The sequence below is a fragment of the Pongo pygmaeus genome, chromosome 1, assembly GCF_028885625.2.
Source record: "Pongo pygmaeus isolate AG05252 chromosome 1, NHGRI_mPonPyg2-v2.0_pri, whole genome shotgun sequence".
NCBI classification, from domain to species: domain Eukaryota; kingdom Metazoa; phylum Chordata; class Mammalia; order Primates; family Hominidae; genus Pongo; species Pongo pygmaeus.
Window position 1 is genome coordinate 203,971,036 of NC_072373.2, and position 22,226 is coordinate 203,993,261.

The 22,226-nt window shown below is 48.5% G+C and overlaps 1 protein-coding gene across 1 annotated transcript; it reads left to right on the plus strand.

Moving 5' to 3' along the window:
- Positions 1-60: 60 nt before the first annotated feature.
- On the plus strand, positions 61-11,434 carry GPN2 (GPN-loop GTPase 2). The gene is made up of 5 exons (XM_054498914.2): positions 61-720; positions 1,285-1,441; positions 4,280-4,440; positions 6,137-6,267; positions 11,066-11,434. Exons 1-5 carry the CDS (start codon positions 310-312, stop codon positions 11,136-11,138), a joined length of 933 nt encoding a protein of 310 aa, XP_054354889.1. The 5' UTR covers positions 61-309; the 3' UTR covers positions 11,139-11,434.
- Positions 11,435-22,226: the final 10,792 nt, after the last annotated feature.

Consider the following 22,226-nt stretch of genomic DNA (forward strand, 5'->3'; position numbering starts at 1 on the left):
ATTCCCCGCGAAAGAAATACGGCTGCGCCGCCCGCCCCTCAGCGTCTAGCTACGTCTCCGCCGTGAGGGCGGGACTTCCTCTCCTTGGCTCGCCGTTTCCGACGCCGTCCGGAAGTCGAGTTAGTCCAGTTAGTACCGGCCCGTTAGCTCCTCTTGAGCGACGCGGTCCCAGCTGTTCCGCCTGAGGCGAGTGACGCTGGCCTCCAACGAGGTATACGTACTGGGTCCCTCGCCCTCAGTCTCGACTCCGGCGCGGCTGCCCGCCCCGTTTTCCCTGTGAGTTGACCTGCTTCGGGCCGCGGGCCGCCCATGGCAGGGGCCGCTCCGACCACGGCCTTCGGGCAGGCGGTGATCGGCCCGCCGGGCTCAGGGAAGACCACGTACTGCCTGGGCATGAGTGAGTTCCTGCGCGCCCTGGGCCGGCGCGTGGCTGTGGTGAACCTGGACCCGGCCAACGAGGGGCTGCCGTACGAGTGTGCCGTGGACGTGGGCGAGCTGGTGGGGCTGGGCGACGTGATGGACGCGCTGCGCCTGGGGCCCAACGGCGGCCTGCTCTACTGCATGGAGTACTTGGAAGCCAACCTGGACTGGCTGCGTGCCAAGCTCGACCCCCTCCGCGGCCACTACTTCCTCTTCGACTGCCCAGGCCAGGTGGAGCTCTGCACGCATCACGGCGCCCTGCGCAGCATCTTCTCCCAAATGGCGCAGTGGGACCTCAGGGTGCGTCTCAGGGCGGGGAGGCCCATTTTGTGGATGGAGTGACTGAGACAGGGAGGACAGACGCCACGCCTCCATGTCACACAGGGAGGTAGGGGCTGAGTCGCTTTGGAGTAAAACAGGCATGAGTTCAAAATCTGGCTCTGCTACTGACTGGCTGTGTGGTGTTGATAAGTCAGTTCATCACTCTGAACCTCAGTTTCCTCACGTGTAAAATGGATGTGTCAGTAGCCAACTTGGCGATTTTGGAAGTATGGATGGGGTTAATATCGAAAGTGGCATGGAGATTGTTGTAAATTGGTGGGCAAAAGTAAATGAAAGAGTGGAGTCAGATGCCATGGGATTTAAACCCCTTGCCCACTGGGAGGCTCAGTGCAAGACATCTTGTAAGAAAAAAAAAATGACTCCTATTTTCTGGGAGAAGGAAACCAGGGTGGTTATTAGAAAGAAACAGAGGCAGGAGACTAACGGGGAAAGCTTCCGCTCTGTCCTCAAGCCCTCATTCTCATGAGGGAATGCTGATCCCTGTTTCTCCAGGCCACTCTCACCCTGTCTCTTCCCTCTCAGCTGACTGCCGTCCACCTCGTGGATTCTCACTACTGCACAGACCCTGCCAAGTTCATTTCAGTACTGTGTACCTCCCTGGCCACCATGCTGCACGTGGAACTGCCCCACATCAACCTCCTTTCCAAGATGGACCTCATTGAGCATTATGGGAAGCTGGGTAAGAGCTTCTGTTCCAGGCGAAGAGCAGGGCAGCAGCTGGGCTAGAATGAAGCAGACATCTCAGCTGAAGGTAGCTGCCTCTGGTGCCTTGCATGGTCTGGTGATAGTAGCCACAGGCAGGTTCTAACTCCTGCTCATTTATTTTGTGCCACTCTGTGCTAGATACCATTGTAGATTTTGGAGACGAGAGAGCTACAGATGGTGTTAGGTGTTACAAAGGAATTAAAGTGATACCACTGAATATTTGGGAGTGAGGTGAGTGAGCTTTGGAGTAAAACAGGCATGAGTTTAAATTCTGGCTCTGCCACCGAATTATCGTGTGATCTGAGTAAGTCAATTCATCTCTCTGGACCTCAGTTTCTCACTTCTGCTCTGAGGCAGTGGCATCTGAGCTGAGACGTGAATGGTGAAAAGGAGCCAGCCAAGGGAGGACTGTTCTATGGAGAGGCACTAGTATGGATAAAGGCCTTGTCTTAGTCAGTTTGTGCTGTCATCACAAAAATACCATAGACCAGATGGCTTAGCCAATAAATATTTATTTCTCACAATTCTGGAGGCTGGTAAGTCCAAGATCAAGACACAAGCAGATCTGGTGTCTGGTGAGAGTCTGCTTCCTGGCTCCTAGACAGCCTCCTTCTGTCCTCACAGAAGGAGGCTATATTCTCACCTGGCAGAGAGACAGAGAAGGGGTGGGAGGCCAGGGACAAAATAGAGAAGATTGAGGTAGAAGCAGGCTGGTATGAGGCAGGGGAGTTGGCTAGAGTCCCAGTGGCCAGCTTTTTTTTCTTGATAAATTAGTATTATCAGCTGGGCGTGGTGGCTCAGGACTGTAATCCCAGCACTTTGGGAGGCCGAGGTGGGCAGATCACCCGAGGTCAGGAGTTTGAGACCAGCTTGACCAACATGGAGAAATCACATGTCTACTAAAAATGCAAAAAATTAGCCAGGCATGGTGGCGCATGCCTGTAATCCCGGCTACTCGGGAGGCTGAGGCAGGAGAATCACTTGAACCTGGGAGGCGGAGGTTGTAGTGAGCCGAGATCTTGCCATTGCACTCCAGCCTGGGCAATAAGAGTGAAACTCCGTCTCACAAAAAAAAAAAATTAGGCCAGGCGCAGTGGCTCACACCTGTAATCCCAGCACTTTGGGAGGCCGAGGCGGGCAGATCACGAGGTCAGGAGATTGAGAACATCCTGGCTAACACGGTGAAACCCCATCTCTACTAAAAATACAAAAAATTAGCTGGGCGTGGTGGCGGGCACCTGTAGTCCCAGCTACTCAGGAGGCTGAGGCAGGAGAATGGCGTGAACCCAGGAGGGGGAGCTTGCAGTGAGCCGAGATTGTGCCACTGCACTCCAGCCTGGGCGACAGAGCAAGACTCTGTCTCAAAAAAAAAAAAAAAATAGTACTCTCCTGAACTGGGGACATTGTTCCCTAAAATAGCATCTCTAGCCACAAAGGAACCTAGAGAAGACAGATAAAATGACCAGCACATGAGCAATAGGGAGGTTGTTGGGAAAGGGAGGTGTCGGGACGTTGTCCAGGGAGGCCAGCTAGCTTCTAGTCTGGACATAGAGTGATGTAGAGTCCTCAGCTCACTTTAGGATAGAGCTGCCAAGGAGCCCAGATATTAAGTTTTCTGGGCAGAGACAGGCCACTCGGGGGAAGTCCAACTTACTTCTTTTAGTGAGAAATGATTTATAAAACTGAATCAGGGACCTCAGCATCATCTAGTCCTTATTTTACATTAAGAAATAACTGGCTCAGAAAAGGAAAGTGATTTACCCAGGAGGCTACCCTGCTAGAATGTAGCATTTATTCAGTTTAACCGTTTACAGAGTCTTTGCAGTGTATGTGCTAGGTCCTGAGGGTATGACCTGACTATGAGCTCTGTGAGGTGAGGACGACCATGCACAGTTCTTGGTACATACTTGATATCATTATTTGCAACTTTTTTTTTTTTTTGAGACAGAGTTTCGCTCTTGTTGCCCAGGCTGGAGTGCAATGGTGCAATCTCGGCTCATTGCATCCTCCGCCTCCCCGATTCAAGTGATTCTCCTGCCTCAGCCTCCCGAGTAGCTGGGATTACAGGCATGTGCCACCACATCCAGCTAATTTTGTTTTTTTTTTTTTTTTTTTTTTTTTTGAGATGGAGTCTTGCTGTGTCACCCAGGCTGGAGTGCAGTGGCGCGATCTCGGCTCACTGCAAGCTCCGCCTCCCAGGTTCACGCCATTCTCCTGCCTCAGCCTCCTGAGTAGCTGGGACTACAGGCGCCCGCCACCACGCCCGGCTAATTTTTTGTATTTTTAGTAGAAACGGGGTTTCATCGTGTTAGCCAGGATGGTCTTGATCTCCTGACCTTGTGATCCGCCTGCCTCGGCCTCCCAAAGTGCTGGGATTACAGGCTTGAGCCACCGCGCCTGGCCTAATTTTGTATTTTTAGTAGAGATGGAGTTTCACCATGTTGGCTGGTCTTGAACTCCTGACCTCAGGTAATCACCCACCTCGGCTTCCCAAAGTGCTGGGATTACAAGCATGAGCCACCGTGCCCAGCCTGTTTGCAATTATTGATTAAGCACTTCTCTGTACCACACACTGGGGTTTATAGCGTTTAATCTTCATAACAGTCTTATGAAGTAGGTACCTGCCTATATAGCTAATAAATAGCAGAGCCAGCAGGTAAAACCAAATGCTTTTTTTCTTAGTAACTTCATTTTACTGTGTCAAGAAATATTTGAGTGCATGAGTGCACAAAGGAAAAAAAGAAAAACGAACCTCATCCTCAGGTCTTTAGCGTGATACTAGTTGCTCCTGAACACTGGTTTCTCTCTTTAGCCTTCAACTTGGACTACTACACAGAGGTTCTGGACCTCTCCTACCTGCTTGACCACCTGGCTTCTGACCCTTTCTTCCGCCACTACCGCCAGCTCAATGAGAAGCTAGTGCAGCTCATCGAAGACTATAGCCTGGTCTCCTTTATCCCTCTGAACATCCAGGTACTAGGGGCTAAGACAGGACTCTTGACAGTGCATGGGATTCACCAAGCCAAAAGCACAGGAAGCTTTGAGGGCTTAAAGAATGGTCTTTGCCGGCTGGGCGCGGTGGCTCATGCCTGTAATCCTAGCACTTTGGGAGGCTGAGGTGGGCGGATCACGAGGTCAGGAGATTGAGACCATCCTGGCTAACCCGGTGAAACCCCGTCTCTACTAAAAATACAAAAAATTAGCCGGGCGTGGTAGCGGGCCCCTGTGGTCCCAGCTACTCTGGAGGCTGAGGCAGGAGAATGGCGTGAACCCATGAGGCAGAGCTTGCAGTGAGCCGAGATCGTGCCACTGCACTCCAGCCTGGGCGACAGAGCAAGACTACGTCTCAAAAAAAAAAAAAGAATGGTCTTTGCTCTGGGTTGACTATCACCGAGAGTAACCTTAGTTTCAGGACCAGGGGCTGCTGTAGGGGCAGAATTCCAGTAGAGTGGACCAAACTTTTGCCCTGTCTATTCTGTGTTGCTGGATCCTCTCTTCACATGCTCTGTCCTCAGTGTGAAAATGGGTGAGTTCAGAAAGTCATCAGCAAGAAAGTTCACCAGGACCAGGGACAAGTCTCTTAAGCCCATTCAACTGGGCAACTGTCTGTTGACTTTGCAAAGTGGTACCCAACCCCTGTGCCTCTTGCCTTTACCCTGCAGAGATAACCTGGGAGATGCAGGTGCATGTTAGATTCCTTTCTGCAGTGGGTAGACTTGAGCTAACTTGTCTCCTCCCTTCTAATGCCACACTTTTCTGATATGAGGAGATGAACTCTATAATATCAATCATAACAATTACTTCTTATTTATGGCTTTCTGTGCTGGGCACTGTGCTAAGGACTACACATATATAATTTTGCTTTGTCCTTCCCACCATGTGATATATAGACTGTTCTTATCACTGTATGTGGATGAGGAAACAGTTATAGTTTTGTTTTGTTTTGTTTTGTTTTTTGTGATGGAGTCTCACTCTGTCACCCAGGCTGGAGTGCAGTGCGTGATCTTGGCTCACTGCAACCTCTGCCTCCTGGGTTCAACCGATTCTCCTGCCTCAGTATAGGGTTCAACTGATTCTCCTGCCCACTGCCAAGTAAGTGGGATTACAGGCATCCATCACCATGCCCAGCTAATTTTTGTATTTTTAGTAGAGACGGGGTTTCACCATGTTGGCCAGGCTGGTCTCGAACTCCTGACCTCAAGTGATCTACCTGCCTTGGCCTCCCAAAGTGCTGGGCTTTACAGGCGTGAACCACCATGCCTGGCCCAGTTATAGATTTAAAACATGCATATTTAGTGGATGTCTACTTAAGTACTGTGCCAGGCACTGGGAATACTGTGACGAATGACCTGGCCCTAAGGGGTGCTTAGTTGAGTAGGGGAGGCAGGTGAGTTAATAGGCGTTTATTACATGGCAGGGATACCATGTACAACAGGTGTAAACCCAGGGGACTGTGGATGTGCATAGGGGAGCTTATCTGTTCTAATCTGAGTGAGTTGGTGGTCAGGAAACATGAGATTTATCCAGCCTTTGGGGACATGTAGAACTACTCCAGGCCAAGAAAGCTACAGGTACAGAGGCAAGATGGAGGAAGGTGTATTTAGAGATTGCAAGCAGTTTTACATACCTCTGTTTCACTCACAGAACTGTTTCTCTCCTCCCTGCTCAGGACAAGGAGAGCATCCAGCGAGTCCTGCAGGCTGTGGATAAAGCCAATGGATACTGTTTCGGAGCCCAAGAGCAGCGAAGCCTGGAGGCCATGATGTCTGCCGCAGTGGGAGCCGACTTCCATTTCTCTTCGTATCCTTGCCAGCTTCCGGGCCATAGCAGAGAGGGTGAGACATGGGACTCAGGAATGGCCACAGGAGGTGCAGTCATCAACCTTGTGGATAACCAATTTCTTTTTTTTTTTTTTTTTTTTTGAGACGGAGTCTTGCTCTGTCGTCCAGGCTGGAGTGCAGTGCCACGATCTCAGCTCACTGCAAGCTCTGCCTCCCAGGTTCACGCCATTCTCCTGCCCCAGCCTCCTGAGTAGCTGGGACTACAGGCACCCACCACCACATCCGGCTAATTTTTTGTATTTTTAGTAGAGACAGGGTTTCACCGTGTTGGCCAGGATGGTCTTGATCTCCTGACCTCGTGATCTGCCCAATTTCTTTTTTCTTTTTTTTTTTTTTGAAAGAGAGTTTCGCTCTTGTTGCCCAGGTTGGATTGCACAATGGTGCAATCTTGGCTCACTGTAACCTCTGCCTCCCATATTCAAGCAATTCTCCTGCCTCAGCCTCCCAAGTAGCTGGGATTACAGGTGTGCGCCACTGTGCCCAGCTAATTTTTGTATTTTTAGTAGAGATGGGGTTTCACCGCGTTGGCCAGGCTGGTCTGGAATTCTTGACCTCAGTTGATCCACCCGCCTCAGCCTCCCAAAGTGCTGGAATTACAGGCATGAGCCACTGCGCCCGGCCATGGATGACTGATTTCATATTGATTAGTTGGCCTTCCTGATGACTGTCTCTCATGTGCAAAGGTGGTCCCTTGGCTTCAGAGTTGGTTGTACTGAGGACGAGGGAAGATATTGATCAATAGGAGTAACAAATACAGAGGCCCAGAAATGAGAGGGCATTAGTCATTCGGGAGAGTTGCAGGAGTCCAGTTGCCTGGTGTGTTGCATGTGCAGAGGAAAGGGCGTTGCAGGGGTACAGGCAGGGTTGCCGAGGGAGGGGCCTGAGTGCCCTACTAAGGAATGTGGACTTCAGTTCATGGGTGGGCAGTGGGAGCCATTATTCAAGCAGTACTGTTGAACAGGGTGTGACACGATCAGAGGTACATTTTAGAAAAGCCCTTGCAATTGTGGAAAATGCATTTAAGGGAAGTGATTGGGGGCAAAAGAGTTTTACAGTCTTGCTAGGTGAGAAGGATTGAAAGATTTGTAGTGAGAATAGAAAGATGTGGAATGGAAAAATACTAAGGAGATAGACTGTAAGAGTCAGTGACTGAATGGGATAGATGGAGCTGGAGCAGAATTTAGCTTCCCAGATCTCTGGCTTAGACAGTGAGTGGGTGGTTATACTAATCACTGAGGCAGGAAAAGGAGGAGGGAGCAGGTTTGTCACATGGATGAAAGGGACAAGAGCTGGCAGATGTGCTGTGTTCAGGGGTCCATGGGACATCCAGAGCTTTGTAAGAGGCAGCCAGACTTTTGGAGCTTGGTTAGTGACTAGTGAGGCTGGAGCCAAGGTCATGGGTAGGTGTCCATCAGGTCACAGAGGCCATGCGTGAAGCAGGACAGGAAAGTCCAGGCCCTGTAGGCTGATGCTCTCACAGATTCAGCATCTATGCAGCATGCTGGAGACAAGGGGGACTCAGAGTCTTAGGGTACAGAGGAAAATAATACCAGCCAACACTTACTGATCTTTCTCGAGCCATATGTGGGAAACAAAACTCATGGGGTGGGGGTTGGAGGAATGACTTATAAATGATGGCAGTAGAGTGTGCAGTCCCTGATGAAGGTGCTAAGGAGCTGTGTCACACCTGCAGTTAATGTAGGCCAATTGGACTGCATGTGCTCAGCAAAAGAGGGGAGGAGCAATTTTTTTTTAATTTAAGATGGACTTTTGCTCTTGTTGCCCAGGCTGGAGTGCAATGGTGCAATCTCAGCTCACTGCAGTCTCCACCTCCAGGGTTCAAGTGATTCTCCTCCCTCAGCCTCTTGAGTAGCTGGGATTACAGGCATGCTCCACCACACCTGGCCCTTTTTTTTTTTTTCCGAAGCGGACTGTCGATCTTGTTGCCCCGGCTGGAGTGCAATGGTGCAATCTCAGCTCACTGCAACCTCCATCTCCCACGTTCAAGCAATTCTCCTGTCTCAGCCTCCCAAGTAAGTGGGATAATAGGCGCCCGCCACCACGCTCAGCTAATTTTGTGTATTTTTAGTAGAGACGGCATTTTACCATGTTGGCCAGGCTGTTTTCGAACTCCTGAACTCAGGTGATCCAACCGCCTTGGCCTCCCAAAGTGCTGGGATTGTAGGCGTGAGCCACCGCGCCCGGCCTGCAATTTTTATATTTATTTCTTAGAGGCAGGGTGTTGTTCCTTTGCCCAGGCTGGAGTGCAGTGATGCAATCATAGCTCACTGCGACCTTGAACTCCTGGACTCGTTACCCTCCCACCTCAGCCTCCCAAAGTGCTGGGATCACAGGCATGAGCCATCGTCCCCAGCTGGGAGGGGCAGTTTATGTTTGTTTATTTTTTGAGACAGAGTCTCACTCTGTTGCCAGGCTGGAGTGCAGTGGCACGATCACAACTCACTGCAGCCTTGACCTCCCTGGGCTCAAGTGATCCTCCCACCTCAGCCTCCTGAGTAGCTAGGACTATGGGCGTGTGCCACCGTGGCCAGCTAATTTTTGTAGAGATGGGGTTTCACCATGCAGCCTAGGCTGGGAGGAGCAATTTAAATAATGTAGTATTTTGTACACCGTACAGATGGTTCCCAACTTACGATGGTTCAACTTTATGATGGTGTGAAAGCTATATGCATTCAGTAGAAATCATACTTTGGGTACCTATCAATCATTCTTTCACTTTCAGTACGGTATTCAATAAATTACATGAGATATTCAGTACTTTATTGTAAAGTAGGCTTTGTGTTAGATAATTTTGCCCAAATGCAGGCTAACGTAAGTGTTGTAAGAATATTTAAGGTAGGCTAGACTAAGCTATGACGTGTGGTAGGTTATGTGTATTAAATGCATTTTCAACTTAAGATATTTTTGATTTAGGATGGGTTTATCAGGATGTAACCCCATCATAAGTCAAGGAGCATCTGTACGTTACTTTATGTATTCGTATATATAAAGGATTCTATTCACAAAACCATGTATGCTGCATTTAACAAATAATTTGAGGAATTTTTAAGAGTATTTTTAACCATATACATTTATGCTGATTTTAGATTCTGCCCTGACCCTAACCCCCTTAAGATTCAGCAGCTCTCTGTAAGGGAGTAGGGACTGATACAAATAAGGAAGTGGTCAGCTTTGCTGAAGGGTAGGTGGGTAAGGAAAGCTTTATGGAGGCATGGCACGTGAGTTGCGTCATGTCAAGGTGAGGGTTAGCCAGTCTAATGAAGAAGAAAAGGGAATTCAAGTTAAAGAGAACAGTATATGCAAAGGCATAGGGGTTCAAAGTTGAGACAGGTTTCGAGGGTTGCAAATAAGATGGCATGGGCCAAGTGTAATGGCTTCATGCCTGTAATTCCAACACTTTGGGAGTTAAAGGTGGGAGGATTGCTCAAGGCCAGGAGTTTGAGACCAGACTGGGCAATATAGTGAGACCCCATCTCTCTCTCTTTTTTTTTTTTTTTTTTTTTAAGTATAAAAATTTATTTTTGGCCGGGCGTGGTGGCTTGCGCCTGTAATCCCAGCACTTTGGGAGGCCGAGGCAGGCGGATCATGAGGTCAGGAGATCGAGACCATCTCTGTCAGATCGAGACCATCTCTGTCAACATGGTGAAACCCCGTCTCTACTAAAAATAGAAAAATTAGCTGGGTGTGGTGGCATGTGCCTGTAGTCCCAGCTACTCTGGAGGCTGAGGCAGAAGAATTGCTTGAACCAGGGAGTTGGAGGTTGCGGTGAGCCGAGATCGTGCCACTGCGCTCCAGCTTGGTGACAGAGTGAGACTCCCTCTTAAAAAAAAGAAAAAGAAAGGTCTGTAACTCGAACATCATTTGGTGGGCTAAGTACTTTACTTGCAGGGTCATTTAATCCTGATTTCAACCCCTTTTATAATTGAGGCGACAGACCCAAGGTCCCTCTCCCGGGATGTTTTGGAAGAACGGTTCAAACCTTGGTTTTGCTGGGTGTAGAATCTCAGTTTATTTATTTATTTATTTATTTTATTTATATATATTTTTTGAGACGGAGTCTCGCTCTATCATCCAGGCTGGAGTGCGGTGGTACGATCTCCGCTCACTGGAGCACCACCTCCCAGGTTCACGCCATTCTCCTGCCTCAGCCTCCAGAGTAGCTGGGACTACAGGCGCCCCCCACCACGCCTGGCTCATTTTTTGTATTTTTAGTAGAGATGGGGTTTTACCGTGTTAGCCAGGTGGTCTCGATCTCCTGACCTCATGATCCACCCTCCTCGGCCTCCCAAAGTGCTGGGATTACAGGCGTGAGCCACGGCGCCCGGCTAGAATCTCAGTTTCTTACTTTGGAGCCATTTGGTAGTACAACAGCCATGGTGTCCTAACATAGCCAACCTAGCCATGGCTAACCTCCATCTCCTCGTCAGACCCCAGACCCAGACATCATCAGGATTTGAACTCCCTTGGTCTGGCTCCAGAGCATGTGCCATAATGCAAAATTGCAAGGTTAGCACTCTCCAGTTCTTTGATCCGCAGCAGTGTGTGGAAGAGGCAGATAGAGGAGCATTTGAGTCTGGATGTTTTTGGAGGCTTCTCATACCTGATTGGTCCCTATAATTATGAGGAAGAGAGGGATGGACATGGCTGGAGTGTAGGCATCAGCGGAAGTCAGATCCTGCCCAGACCAGCTCCCCGTCCTCTGCCTATGCTATCAGCCTTGACGCACCCTTCCTCAGCACACTGGGCATCCAGGAGAAGTACCTGGCACCCTCGAACCAGTCAGTGGAGCAGGAAGCCATGCAGCTGTAGCAACAAGGTGGACCCTGGAGAGCAGGATGCATAACCCAGCACTGGGGAAAGTGGAGGCTCCTGATGCAGGCTGCAGACCCAAGAGCAAGTCCTCCCAGCCAGAGCTGGCGGGCTGGCAAGGGGATATTCAGCTCTGCAAAGGACTTCTGGCCAAAAAGCCAGACATGGCGCCAAGCAGAACACCCCCCATACTGTCAGTGGTGTCCGTGAGCTCTGGGCCCTGCCACCAGAAAGTCGAGCACTGGTCCTAGTCAGGCTGTGATGGAATGTGCTACAATACAAGAGTTTCTTTTCTACTTTTTGTGACTTCCAAATTTTTCTTCAGTCTTCTGGGCCCAGGGGTTTGGGGACGAATGAGGGAGTGTCACCTTGCCTTGGAATAATCAGTATTTCCCCAAACCATATAATTCACATTCAGTCACATAGGATTTACATTCAGTCTCCAGTCACGTGTTTTTATTAATCTTCAGTTTTTGGTTCTGAGGTTTGTTATTTAAAAGATGGTGTCTCGCTATATGGCCCAGGCTGGACTCAAACTCCTGGGCTCAAGCGATCTTCCCGCCTCAGACGCCTGAGTAACTGGGACTACAGGTGTGAGCCACCATGTCCCACAATTTTCAGTTTTAACGGAGCCTCAAGTTTCAGCTTTCACAGGCAACACTTCCTAGCTAGACCTTTATTAATGTTTTATATTCACTGTATTTGTTTTATGGTTTTATTCTATTGTTGACAAGTGTTAACTAGTTTTCCATTTACAGTAGTGGTTAAAAGTTTACTTCAAGGCTGGGTGCAGTGGCTCATGCCTGTAATGCCAGCACTTTGGGAGGCCAAGGCAGGCGGATCCCAAGGTCAAGAGATCGAGACCATCCTGGCCAACATGGTGAAACCCCATCTCTACCAAAAAAAGTTTTAAATTAGCTGGGCATGGTGGCGCGCACCTGTAGTTCCAGCTACTTGGGAGGCTGAGGCAGGAGAATCGTTTGAACCCAGGAGTCGGAGGTTACAGTGAGCTGAGATTGCGCCACTGCACTCCAGCCTGGTGACAGAGCGAGACTTTGTCTCAAAAAAAAGGGTGTACTTTAAAAATGAAATACAAGGCTGGGTGTGTTGACTCATGCCTGTAAGCCCAGCACTTTGAGAGGCTGAGGCAGGCGGATCACCTGAGGTCAGGAGTTCAAGACCAGCCTGGCCAACATGGTAAAACCCCTCTCTACTAAAAACATAAAAATTAGCTGGGCATGGTGTTGCACGCCTATAATCCCAGCTCTTGGGGAGGCTGGGGCAGAAGAATTGCTTGAACCCGGGAGGCGGAGGTTGCAGTGAGCCAAGATTGTGCCACTACATTCCAACCTGGGCGACAGAGCGAGACTGTCTCAAAAAAAAATAATAAGTTGTGTAAAGAAAAATATTAATTATATAATATGGCAGTTCCTATGAGAGTGTGGCAAAAATTAAGAGGGCTTGAAGTTTTTTCTTTGCTCTTGCAACTGGCTGGATGCAGTTCATATATTTTTCAACCAGTAGGTGGCACCCCAGCCTAATTTTTTGCAGTTGTAACCTGGTGGCAGAAGGGGCAGGACTGATGGCCTGGGCAAGACTGTTATGCCAAGTTTTATTTGCATATATTTGTTTTCTTTTTTTTTTTTTGAGACAAAGTCTCTCTCTGTCGCCCAGGCTGGAGTGCAGTGGCGCAATCTCAGCTCACTGCAACCTCCGCCTCCCAGGTTCAAGCAATTCTCTGCCTCAGCCTCCCGAGTAGCTGGGATTACAGGCGGCCACCACACGCCCGGCTAATTTTTGTATTTTTAGTAGAGATGGGGTTTCACCATGTTGTTCAGGCTGGTCTTGAACTACTGACCTCATGATTGACCCGCTTTGGCCTCCCAAAGTGCTGGGATTACAGGCGTGAGTCACTGCACCCAGCCACATTTGGACTTTTTAACACATATGAAGTGCTTGGTATTTTAGAGTGCTTCCACACACACAATCCTCATTAGAGAGAGACAAGATGGGGAGAATTAATAAGCCATTACCCATGTTACAGCGAGGAAGCAGAAAGATGAGAAGTTTGAACTTTGGTTAGCCTGGCTCTCTCATAACCCATTTTGCTGACTAAATTGTGAGTATCCCTCCTTTGGTGTATTTATTGGTGAGAAGTCACAGCCCTTGTCCCACAGGTTTTGCAGCCAATCAAGAGAAAGAAATTAGGCACCTGTAAAGTATTACTGAATCATAGATAATTCACCAGTGGTTTGGGCAGTTGGCAAATTCATTTAGGGACATCTGTTCTGAAACAGCATTGAAATAGGACTGACTGCTCTCTTTCTGGTTGTGGCAGCCAGAGCCAAAGGCAAACGAATGAGGGGCTATGAGGAGGCTACTGTGGCTGGAACAGTATGAAAGCAACCTCAGCTCCCACGCCTGGCTGTAAAGGGGATAATAACTGGGTGCTGCTTCCCAGCCTTTTTCATCTGAGAAGTTCAAAGCACCTCACCCCTATTAACACCCCACAGAGTAGGTAGGAAGTACCAATAGAGCAAGCCAGGAAAACTGAGGCCAGGAGGCACAGCCTGGGGCTAGCTGTGAATCACCTGTGGGGCCTAGAGCCCAGGAATCCTGACGCCCAGGCTACTGGATAAATCCTTTATCAGGGCGTTAGGGTGGGTGCTATGCTTTTGAAAGCAGTACCAACGGCTATGGTTGTGGGTTTTAATGCTTGCCCATCACAGAGGCCCCAGCTCTCACCAAAATAAACCAAATGGGGGCTGGAAGGCATCCTTTACAACTTTATGGCCTCGTATGCAAGCACCCTCAGCATTCTCTGCCGCCATGGAGTGGAGATGGGTGGGAATAATCCAAGGCCTTTATTTTCAGGCCATGGTTTGACAGCAAGGGTATTTTCTTCCCCAATAAATGTAGCTTCTGTCTACCTTCCACTGGCAGCAAAATGATTTTCTGTTCTCTGCATATACTGAGGGGATCTGCACAGTGCAGAAAGGAAGATGTCTGAGATCCAAGTGAGGCCTGTTCAGTGTGAAATGTCTAGGGTAGAAGAAAGACCATCCTCCATTATGGCTGGCATGTGGCAGTCATCCTTAAGATTATTTTTAAATTTCCTAATAAATATAGGAAAGTAAAAAACTTAGAAAATGAAAGAGAAGGCCGAGCATGGTGGCTCACGCCTGTAATCCCAGCACTTTGGGAGGCCAAGGCGGGCGGATCACCTGAGGTCAGGAGTGTAAGACCAGCCTGACCAACATGGCGAAAACCTGTCTTTGCTAAAAATACAAAAAAATGAGCAGGGCATGGTGGCATGCACCTGTAATTCCAGCTACTCTGGAGACTGAGGCAGGAGAATCGCTTGAACCCGGGAGGCAGAAGTTTCAGTGAGCGGAGATCGCGCTATTGCACTCCAGCCTGGGTAACAAGATGGAAAGTCCATCTCAAAAAAAAAACAAAAAACGAAAATGAAAAGAGAAAATGAGTCACCCAGAATCCCATAACGGAAACTTTCTATGGGGTCATCTGTTTAAAAGAAAAATAAATTCCATATTCAAATGTATATTTCATGTATTCTCTTTTTTTCTCATCTCTGTAAACACCTGGAGATATTTTATGTATTCTTTCAGTCTTATTTTTATACCTAGGGGTGGATATTGCATTTATATAAGTGGTATATTTTATAATTGTGTTGTATCCTGCCTTTTTCAGTTAACACCATTCCATGTAATAAAAAATAGATACAATTCCTGTAATTCCAGCACTCTGGGAGGCTGAAGTGGGACAATCACTTGAGCCAGGAAGTGGAGGCTGCAGTGAACTATGGTCGTGCCACTGCACTCTAGCTTGGGCAACAGAGTGAGACCCTGTCTCAAACAATCAAGTAAATAACCTTTTTAATGTCACTATGGTAATAGTCCATGGTTTGGCTATAACATTATTTACCTATCCATACTCCTGTGGTTAGCCTACTACTAGCCTACAAGTCATCACCAACTTTTACTTTTGTGAATAATGTGATTAATATCCTCAAACCCAAATCATTGTCTGAGTCTCTGATTTTTAACTTGTGAGGTAGTCCTGGAAATGAAATAACTGACATATTCCAGGTTCTGGATTCATGTTGCCAAAATGCTTTCCAAAAAATGTGCCACTTTACATCTCACTGATAAGTGTCTGAAATTGCTCTTCTCATCTCCAGACCTCCCTTGACAATTCTCTACAACTTCGGGAGGGAGGAAGCCCTCTCTGAGTGTCTTAGAAGGGACCTTCCTGGTCATCCCTACTAACCACTGACATTAGGTTATATGCGTTTCTTGGCTCTGAATTGGGAACCTCAACAATTAGAAGACAGTGTAGAATTGGAAGAACTTAGCAGGGACCACAGGTAATTGGAAAGGTTTCCAGCCTGACAAAGAGGCTTAGGCATGAGGGTGAGGCCCTAAAGCCCACAGAGCTGAAGCACATCCAGTCTGCCTGGATTAGCAAAATGCTCACCTGCTGGTGGCTGAGAATATAGGAAGTATGGTCCCATCAGGATCTGTGGGAAAGAGAAAGGGAAGGCCGATTTGAGGAATTCTGTGTCCCTTTCTCAAGAATCTTAAGGGGGGACGGGAGTGGCTTCAGACCCACCCAAGCACTATTAAGGCCCTCGCCAATTTTGAAAGCAGTGAAGAGGCCCAATTATCCCGGAATCCTAGAGGGAAATTCTCTAGCAAAACACTAGTCCCCTCCTCTCTCTTTTCTTGTCCCGTTTAGAAGGAGTTGCAGCACATACCTCCATGGCATCAGGCCTGCTAAAGATGGGGAAACCTGTGTGCCTCATTTTGAGCCCAGTGACCTTTTCCAGCCAGGGAGCTAACTCCAGGCAGCCCCAGAAGCCCAGGTGTCCAGATGGGCCAAGACAGGGGCTGTGACAAGATGGGGTGGGGATTTATGGGCCAATTGAGGTGGAAAAAACAGTGAAAAAAGACAGTATTGGTAAATTGCTCTGGATGAAAATGCAGAGCAAGGGTTGTTTTTTTCTCCTCATTCTAAAACTCTGAAGCAGTTGTGGAGGAGGGACATGAGAGGCCCCTTCACAGCCATGCCAAATAAACGTGAATTTTTTTTTTTTTTTGAGACAGGCTCTTGCACTGTTGCCCAAGCTCACTGCAACCTCCACCTTCCAGGCTCAAGCCATCTCCCACCTCAGCCTACTGTGTAGCTGGGACTATAGGCCTGTGCCACCATGCCTGACTAATTTTTGTATTTTTTGTAGAGATGGGGTTTTGCCATCTTGCCCAGGCTGGTCTCGAACTTCTGAGCTCAAGCTATCCTCCTGCCTCAGCCTTCCAGAGTGCTGGGATTACAGGCATGAGCACCCGGCCAAATGTGAAGTCTAATGCAGTGTGCTTGCCATGTCAATGTAGTTTCCAGGAATGTCCCCTAGTGCCTCCCTTTGCACTGAATTGTTACCTCCAAGTTCTTCCTATATTTAATTCTGGAGCCTCCACATTGCTTTGTGGAGTCACAGAAACAGCAAAGAAGGGAGACTGGGACATGGGTTAAGATTTCCCTCAACTCATAAATCATATAATCTCAGTAATCTCAGAGGTCACATAATTTCTTCTTTTTAATAGAGACGGGGTCTCGCTATGTTGCCCAGGCTGGTCTCCAATTCCTGGGCTCCAGCAGTCTGCCTGCCTCGGCCTCCCAAAGTGCTGGGATTACAGGCATGACCCACCTCACCTGGTCACATAATCTTTTTTGAGATGAAAGTTTCACATAATTTTTTTTGAGCTAAAAGTCATTCCTCTCTACAGTCAGACAAGGAAATCTCAGATTAGCTTTACTCTAGAGGAGAAAAGCAAGAGAATGTCTGTCTCCCTGCCTTCCTTCTTTCAACAAATATTTCTTTAATACCATAATATGTATTCGATGCTGTATCTAGCCCCACCGATTTGAAGACTTGATGCTTTTCAGAGTCCTGGATTTTTTTTTTTTTTTTAGGCCAAGTCGTGCTGTGTCACCCAGGCTGGAGTGCTGTGACGCTATCTAAGCTCACTGCAACCTCTGCCTCCCGGGTTCAAGCAATTCTCTGCCTCAGCCTCCCTAGTAGCTGGGATTACAGGCACCTGCCACCACACCTGGCAAATTTTTGTATTTTTAGTAGAGACCAGGGTTCACCATCTTGGCCAGGTTGTTCTTGAACTCCTGACCTCGTGATCCACCTGCCTCAGCCTCCCAAAATGCTGGGATTACAGGCGTGAGCCACTGTGCCCGGCCCAGAGTCCTGGATTTTACTCTTTTCTTTTTTTTTTTTCCAAGACGGAGTCTTGCTCTGTCGCTCAGGCTGGAGTAGTGCAGTGGCGAGATCTTGGCTCACTGCAAGCTCCGTCTCCCAGGTTCACACCATTCTCCTGCCTCAGCCTCCCGAGTAGCTGAGACTACAGGTGCCCGCCACCACACCCAGCTAATTTTTTTTTTTTTTTGTATTTTTAGTAGAGACAGGGTTTCACCATATTGACCAGGATGGTCTCGATCTCCTGACCTCGTGATCCGCCCGCCTCGGCCTCCCAAAGTGCTGGGATTACAGGCATGAGCCACCACGCCGGGCCCTTACTCTTTTATTTCTAGACAAAGGGTTAAATTTCCCAGAGAGCTGTAAGGAGAAGATTGGGTGGAGATGAGAGATGAATCAGCCTCTGACACCCCCAGGGTGACATACCTGTCTGCTGCCCCCACAGACATTCCTGGCTCCTGACTCAGTGGGTAGGTGGGACTAGGGGGATTCTGAGAGGGGGGGGACCTTCCTTGTAGAAACCTGCCTTTCCCACTCCCCACACAGCAGGGATGAGGTGGACCCTGTGAACAGGGTGAAGAATTTAAAGGAACTAAGAGTGGAATCAGGTTAAGAGAACCTAAACTTGGTGAATGAGCCTGGAAATTGGTCCAGTTCACAGTCTTTTCTCATTTAAGACAATTATTTTCTGCCAGAGACTAGGGTGGAATTAGATTGAGAGGAGAGCAAGGCGGCTTTCTTTTCATTTTAATTTTATTTATTTTTTGGAGACAGAGTCTTGCTCTGTTGCCCAGGCTGGAGTACAGTGGTACAATCTCAGCTCACTGCAACCTCTGTCTTCTGGTTCAAGAGATTCTCCTGCCTCAGCTTCCCAAGTAGCTGGCACTACAGGTGCATGCCACCATGCCTGGCTAATTTTTGTATTTTTAGTAGAGATGGGATTTCACCATGTTGGCCACGCTGGTCTCGAACTCCTAACCTCAAGTGATCTGCCCGCCTCAGCCTCCCAAAGTGCTGGGATTACAGGCGTGAGCCACCACACCCAGCCAGAAGAAGGCTTTCTTGATTCTTAGAAAGTCTAAGATAGGAGCAGGGCACCATAACATAATGTAGTTAGTTTGTTTTTTTGCTTGTTTTGTTTTGTTGAGACAGAGTCTTGCTCTTGTTGCCCAGGCTGGAGTGCAATGGTGCAATCTTGGCTCACTGCAACCTCTGCCTCTCAGATTCAAGCGATTCTCCTGCCTCAGTCTCCCAAGTAGCTGGGATTACAGGCACCCACCATCACACTCAGCTAATTTTTTGTATTTTTTTTTTTACACGGAGTTTTGTTCTCATTGCCCAAACTGGAGTGCAATGGCACAATCTCGGCTCACTGCAACCTCCGCCTCCTGGGTTCAGGTGATTCTCCTGCCTCAGCCTCCCAAGTAGCTGGGATTGCAGGTGTGAACCACTGCGCCCGGCTGCCATTTTTTTGAATTTTTTAGTAAAGATGGGGTTTCACCATGTTGGCCAGGCTGGTCTCGAACTCCTGACTTCAGGTGATCCACACACCTCGGCCTCCCAAAGTGTTGGGATTACAGGCGTGAGCCACAGCACCTGGCCAAATGTAGATATTTTTTAACTGGTGAAACTCTAATATACAAAACTGACATATGTGTGGCTGTTTTGGCCAAAGTATACGGAAACGGGAAACTGACCACTCGGCTCCTGCCCCATGGCAGCTTCTGGGAAACCACCTGAACACAGTTTGAAAACAGCTATTGTAGTTTAAAAATCATGGGACTGGCTGGGCGTGGTCTCATGCCTGTAATCCCAGCACTTTGGGAGGCTGAGGCAGGTGGATCACCTGACATCAGGAGTTCGAGACCAGCCTGATCAATATGGTGAAACCCTGTCTCTAAAAAAAAAAAAAAATTAGCTGGGTGTGGTGTTGCACACCTGTAATCCAAGCTACTTGGGAGGCTGAGACAGGAGAATCACTTAAACCCAGGAGGCAGAGGTTGCAGTGAGCCGAGATGGCACCACTGAACTCCAGCCTGGGCAACAGAGCGAGACTCCATCTGAAAAAAAAAATCATGGTTACTTGGGCCGGGCATGGTAGCTCACGCCTGTAATCCTAGCACTTTGGGAGTCTGAGGTAGGCGAGTTGCCTGAACTCAGGAGTTTGAGACCAGCCTGGGCAACAAGGTGAAACTCCATCTCTACTAAAATACAAAAAATTAGCCGGGCGTGATGGCATGTGCCTGTAGTCCCAGCTTACTCGGGAGGCTGAGGCAGGAGAATTGCTTGAACCCAGGAGGTAGAAGTTGCAGTGAGCCGAGATTGTGTCACTGCACTTCAGCCTGGGTGACAGAGCAAGACTCCGTCTCCAAAAAAAAAAAAGAAAGAAAATCATGGGGCTTGGAGTCAGACCCTGTTCCACTCCCCAGCACCAGTACATGAATAGTTGTATAACCTTGGTTATTAGGTTATTTAGCTGCTCTGACCTTCAGTCTTTTTATTTGCAAAACAAAGGTAATAACATGTATTACTGTGAGGATTAAGGTATGAAACTGCCTGACACACACTTATCATGCCTGCTGCTGCTGCTACTATACTCTGTTCTCTAGGAAGAAGCAGAAATGGGACACTGCTGGTCAGAAGAGCAAGCCTTGATGCAAGCCTCTGGACATCTGGATGTGTGTGTGTGTGTGTGTGTGTGTGTGTGTGTATGTGTGTGACAGAGAGAGAGAGAGATATGGAGGCAGGGAAGAGTACCTTGCTTTTTCTGGAAGGAACCACAGTGGCCTTGGCCTTGCTGGGGTGCCTGGCTGGTTGTGAGAGGGCAGTCTTGGCCTCCATCACCTACTCCTGTGGATTCTAAGAGCCATTTGGAAGTAACTATGCATAACAGAGGGAAGGGTAGATATCTTCACTAGGTAATTTTACATTGCAGATTTTCTCCATACCATTCAAATTCTTGGGAGGAGAAGATATTTGCAAGCGCTGGGCCTCCATTTTATGGGGGATAATCTGGCAATATAGAAAAGATAAGGCTGAGGTCCCTTGAATCTGTGTGAGCCCAATCTCTGGACAGCCCTTCCTCATCCCAGGACCAGCTGTATTTCCATTTCCATCATGATTTGGAACTAATCCTGGTTACTAGGCATTTGGAAGGGTAGTTTAAAATAAAGTTCTGGCCAGGTGCAGTGGCTCACACCTGTAATCCCAACACTTTAGGAGGCTGAGGCTGGAGAATCACCTGAGGCCAGGAGTTCAAGACCAACCTGGACAACATAGTGAGACCATGTCTCTACAGTAATTTTTTTTTTAGACGGAGTCTCACTCTGTCACCAAGGCTGGAGTGCAGTGGCCGCATTCACGGCTCACTGCAAGCTCCGCCTCCCGGGTTCACGCCATTCTCCTGCTTCAGCCTCACGAGTGGTTGGGACTATAGGCTCCCACCACCAAGCCTAGCTAATTTTTTGTATTTTTAGTAGAGATGGGGTTTCACCGTGTTAGCCAGGATGGTGTTGATCTCCTGACCTCGTGATCTGCCCACCTCAGCCTCCCAAAGCGCTGGGATTACAGGCGTGAGCCACCGCACCTGGCCCAAAAAAATTTTTTTAGAAAGTTAACTAGGCATGGCTGGGCACGGTGGCTGACACCTGTAATCCCAGCACTTTGAGAGGCCAAGGCAGGCAGATCACCTGAGGTCGGAAGTTCAAGACCAGCCTGACCAACATGGAGAAATCCCATCTCTACAAAAAATACAAAATTAGCTGGGCATGGTGGCGCATGCCTGTAATCCCAGCTACTTGGGAGGCTGAGGCAGGAGAATTGCTTGAACCCGGGAGGCAGAGGTTGTGGTGAGCTGAGATCATGCCATTGCACTCCAGCCTGGGCAACAAGAGCAAAACTCCATCTCAAAAAAACAAAACAAAAAATTAGCCAGGCACAATGGCACACATCTATAGTCCTAGCTACTCAGAAACCTGAGGCCAGAGGATTGCTCGAGGACAGTTCAAGGCTGCAGTGAGCTATGATCATGCCACTGCACTCCAGCTTGGGTAACAGAGCGAGACCCTGTCTCAAAAATAAAAATAAAAAATATATCCAAGTTTTGAGCACTTTCCAGTATACAAAACCCTGAGGGAGTCACTGTGGGAAGAAAGGAGGACTAATGGGACAAAGGTACCATTATCCAGGAGCTCTCTGAGGAGATGAGAAATCCAGGATAACTGCAAACGCAGAGGTAGGATCAAGTAGATATGAAATCAGAACCGAACACATGTACCTACATACATGGAAAGGGTTGGTAAACAGCATATCCAAAGCTCTGTACATGTGTTAATGGGAGTGGCTAACCTAGTTGTGACCTGGAGATGGGCTTTGAAATTTGGAAAAGGTTAAAAGAACATGATCAAGTGGAGGGGACAATGGGAAGGGGGGGTCACCAAGACATTTCCAGTGGCACTTGGCATTCTTACCTGCTTTTTCTTCTGGGACTTTTTTTTTTTAATTGAGACAGAGTCTTGCTCAGTCGCCCAGGCTGGCGTGCAGTGGCACGATCTCGGCTCACTGCAAGCTCCGCCTCTCGGGTTCACGCCATTCTTCTGTCTCAGCCTCCCGACTAGCTGGGACTACAGGCGCCCACCACCACGCCCGGCTAATTTCTTTTGTATTTTTAGTAGAGACGGGGGTTTCACCATGTTAGCCAGGATGGTCTCGATCTCCTGACCTTGTGATCCACCCGCCTCGGCTTCCCAAAGTGTTGGGATTACAGGCGTGAGCCACCGCACCCAGCCCTGGGACAGATTTTTAAA

Excerpts from the sequence above, each read along its gene's own strand:
- GPN2 (XM_054498914.2), top strand. The coding sequence starts at position 310 with ATGGCAGGGGCCGCTCCGACCACGGCCTTCGGGCAGGCGGTGATCGGC. Across the intron at positions 721-1,284 it reads TGGCGCAGTGGGACCTCAGG|CTGACTGCCGTCCACCTCGT; the intron begins GTGCGTCTCAGG and ends CTTCCCTCTCAG. Across the intron at positions 6,268-11,065 it reads GCCGACTTCCATTTCTCTTC|CACACTGGGCATCCAGGAGA; the intron begins GTATCCTTGCCA and ends ACCCTTCCTCAG.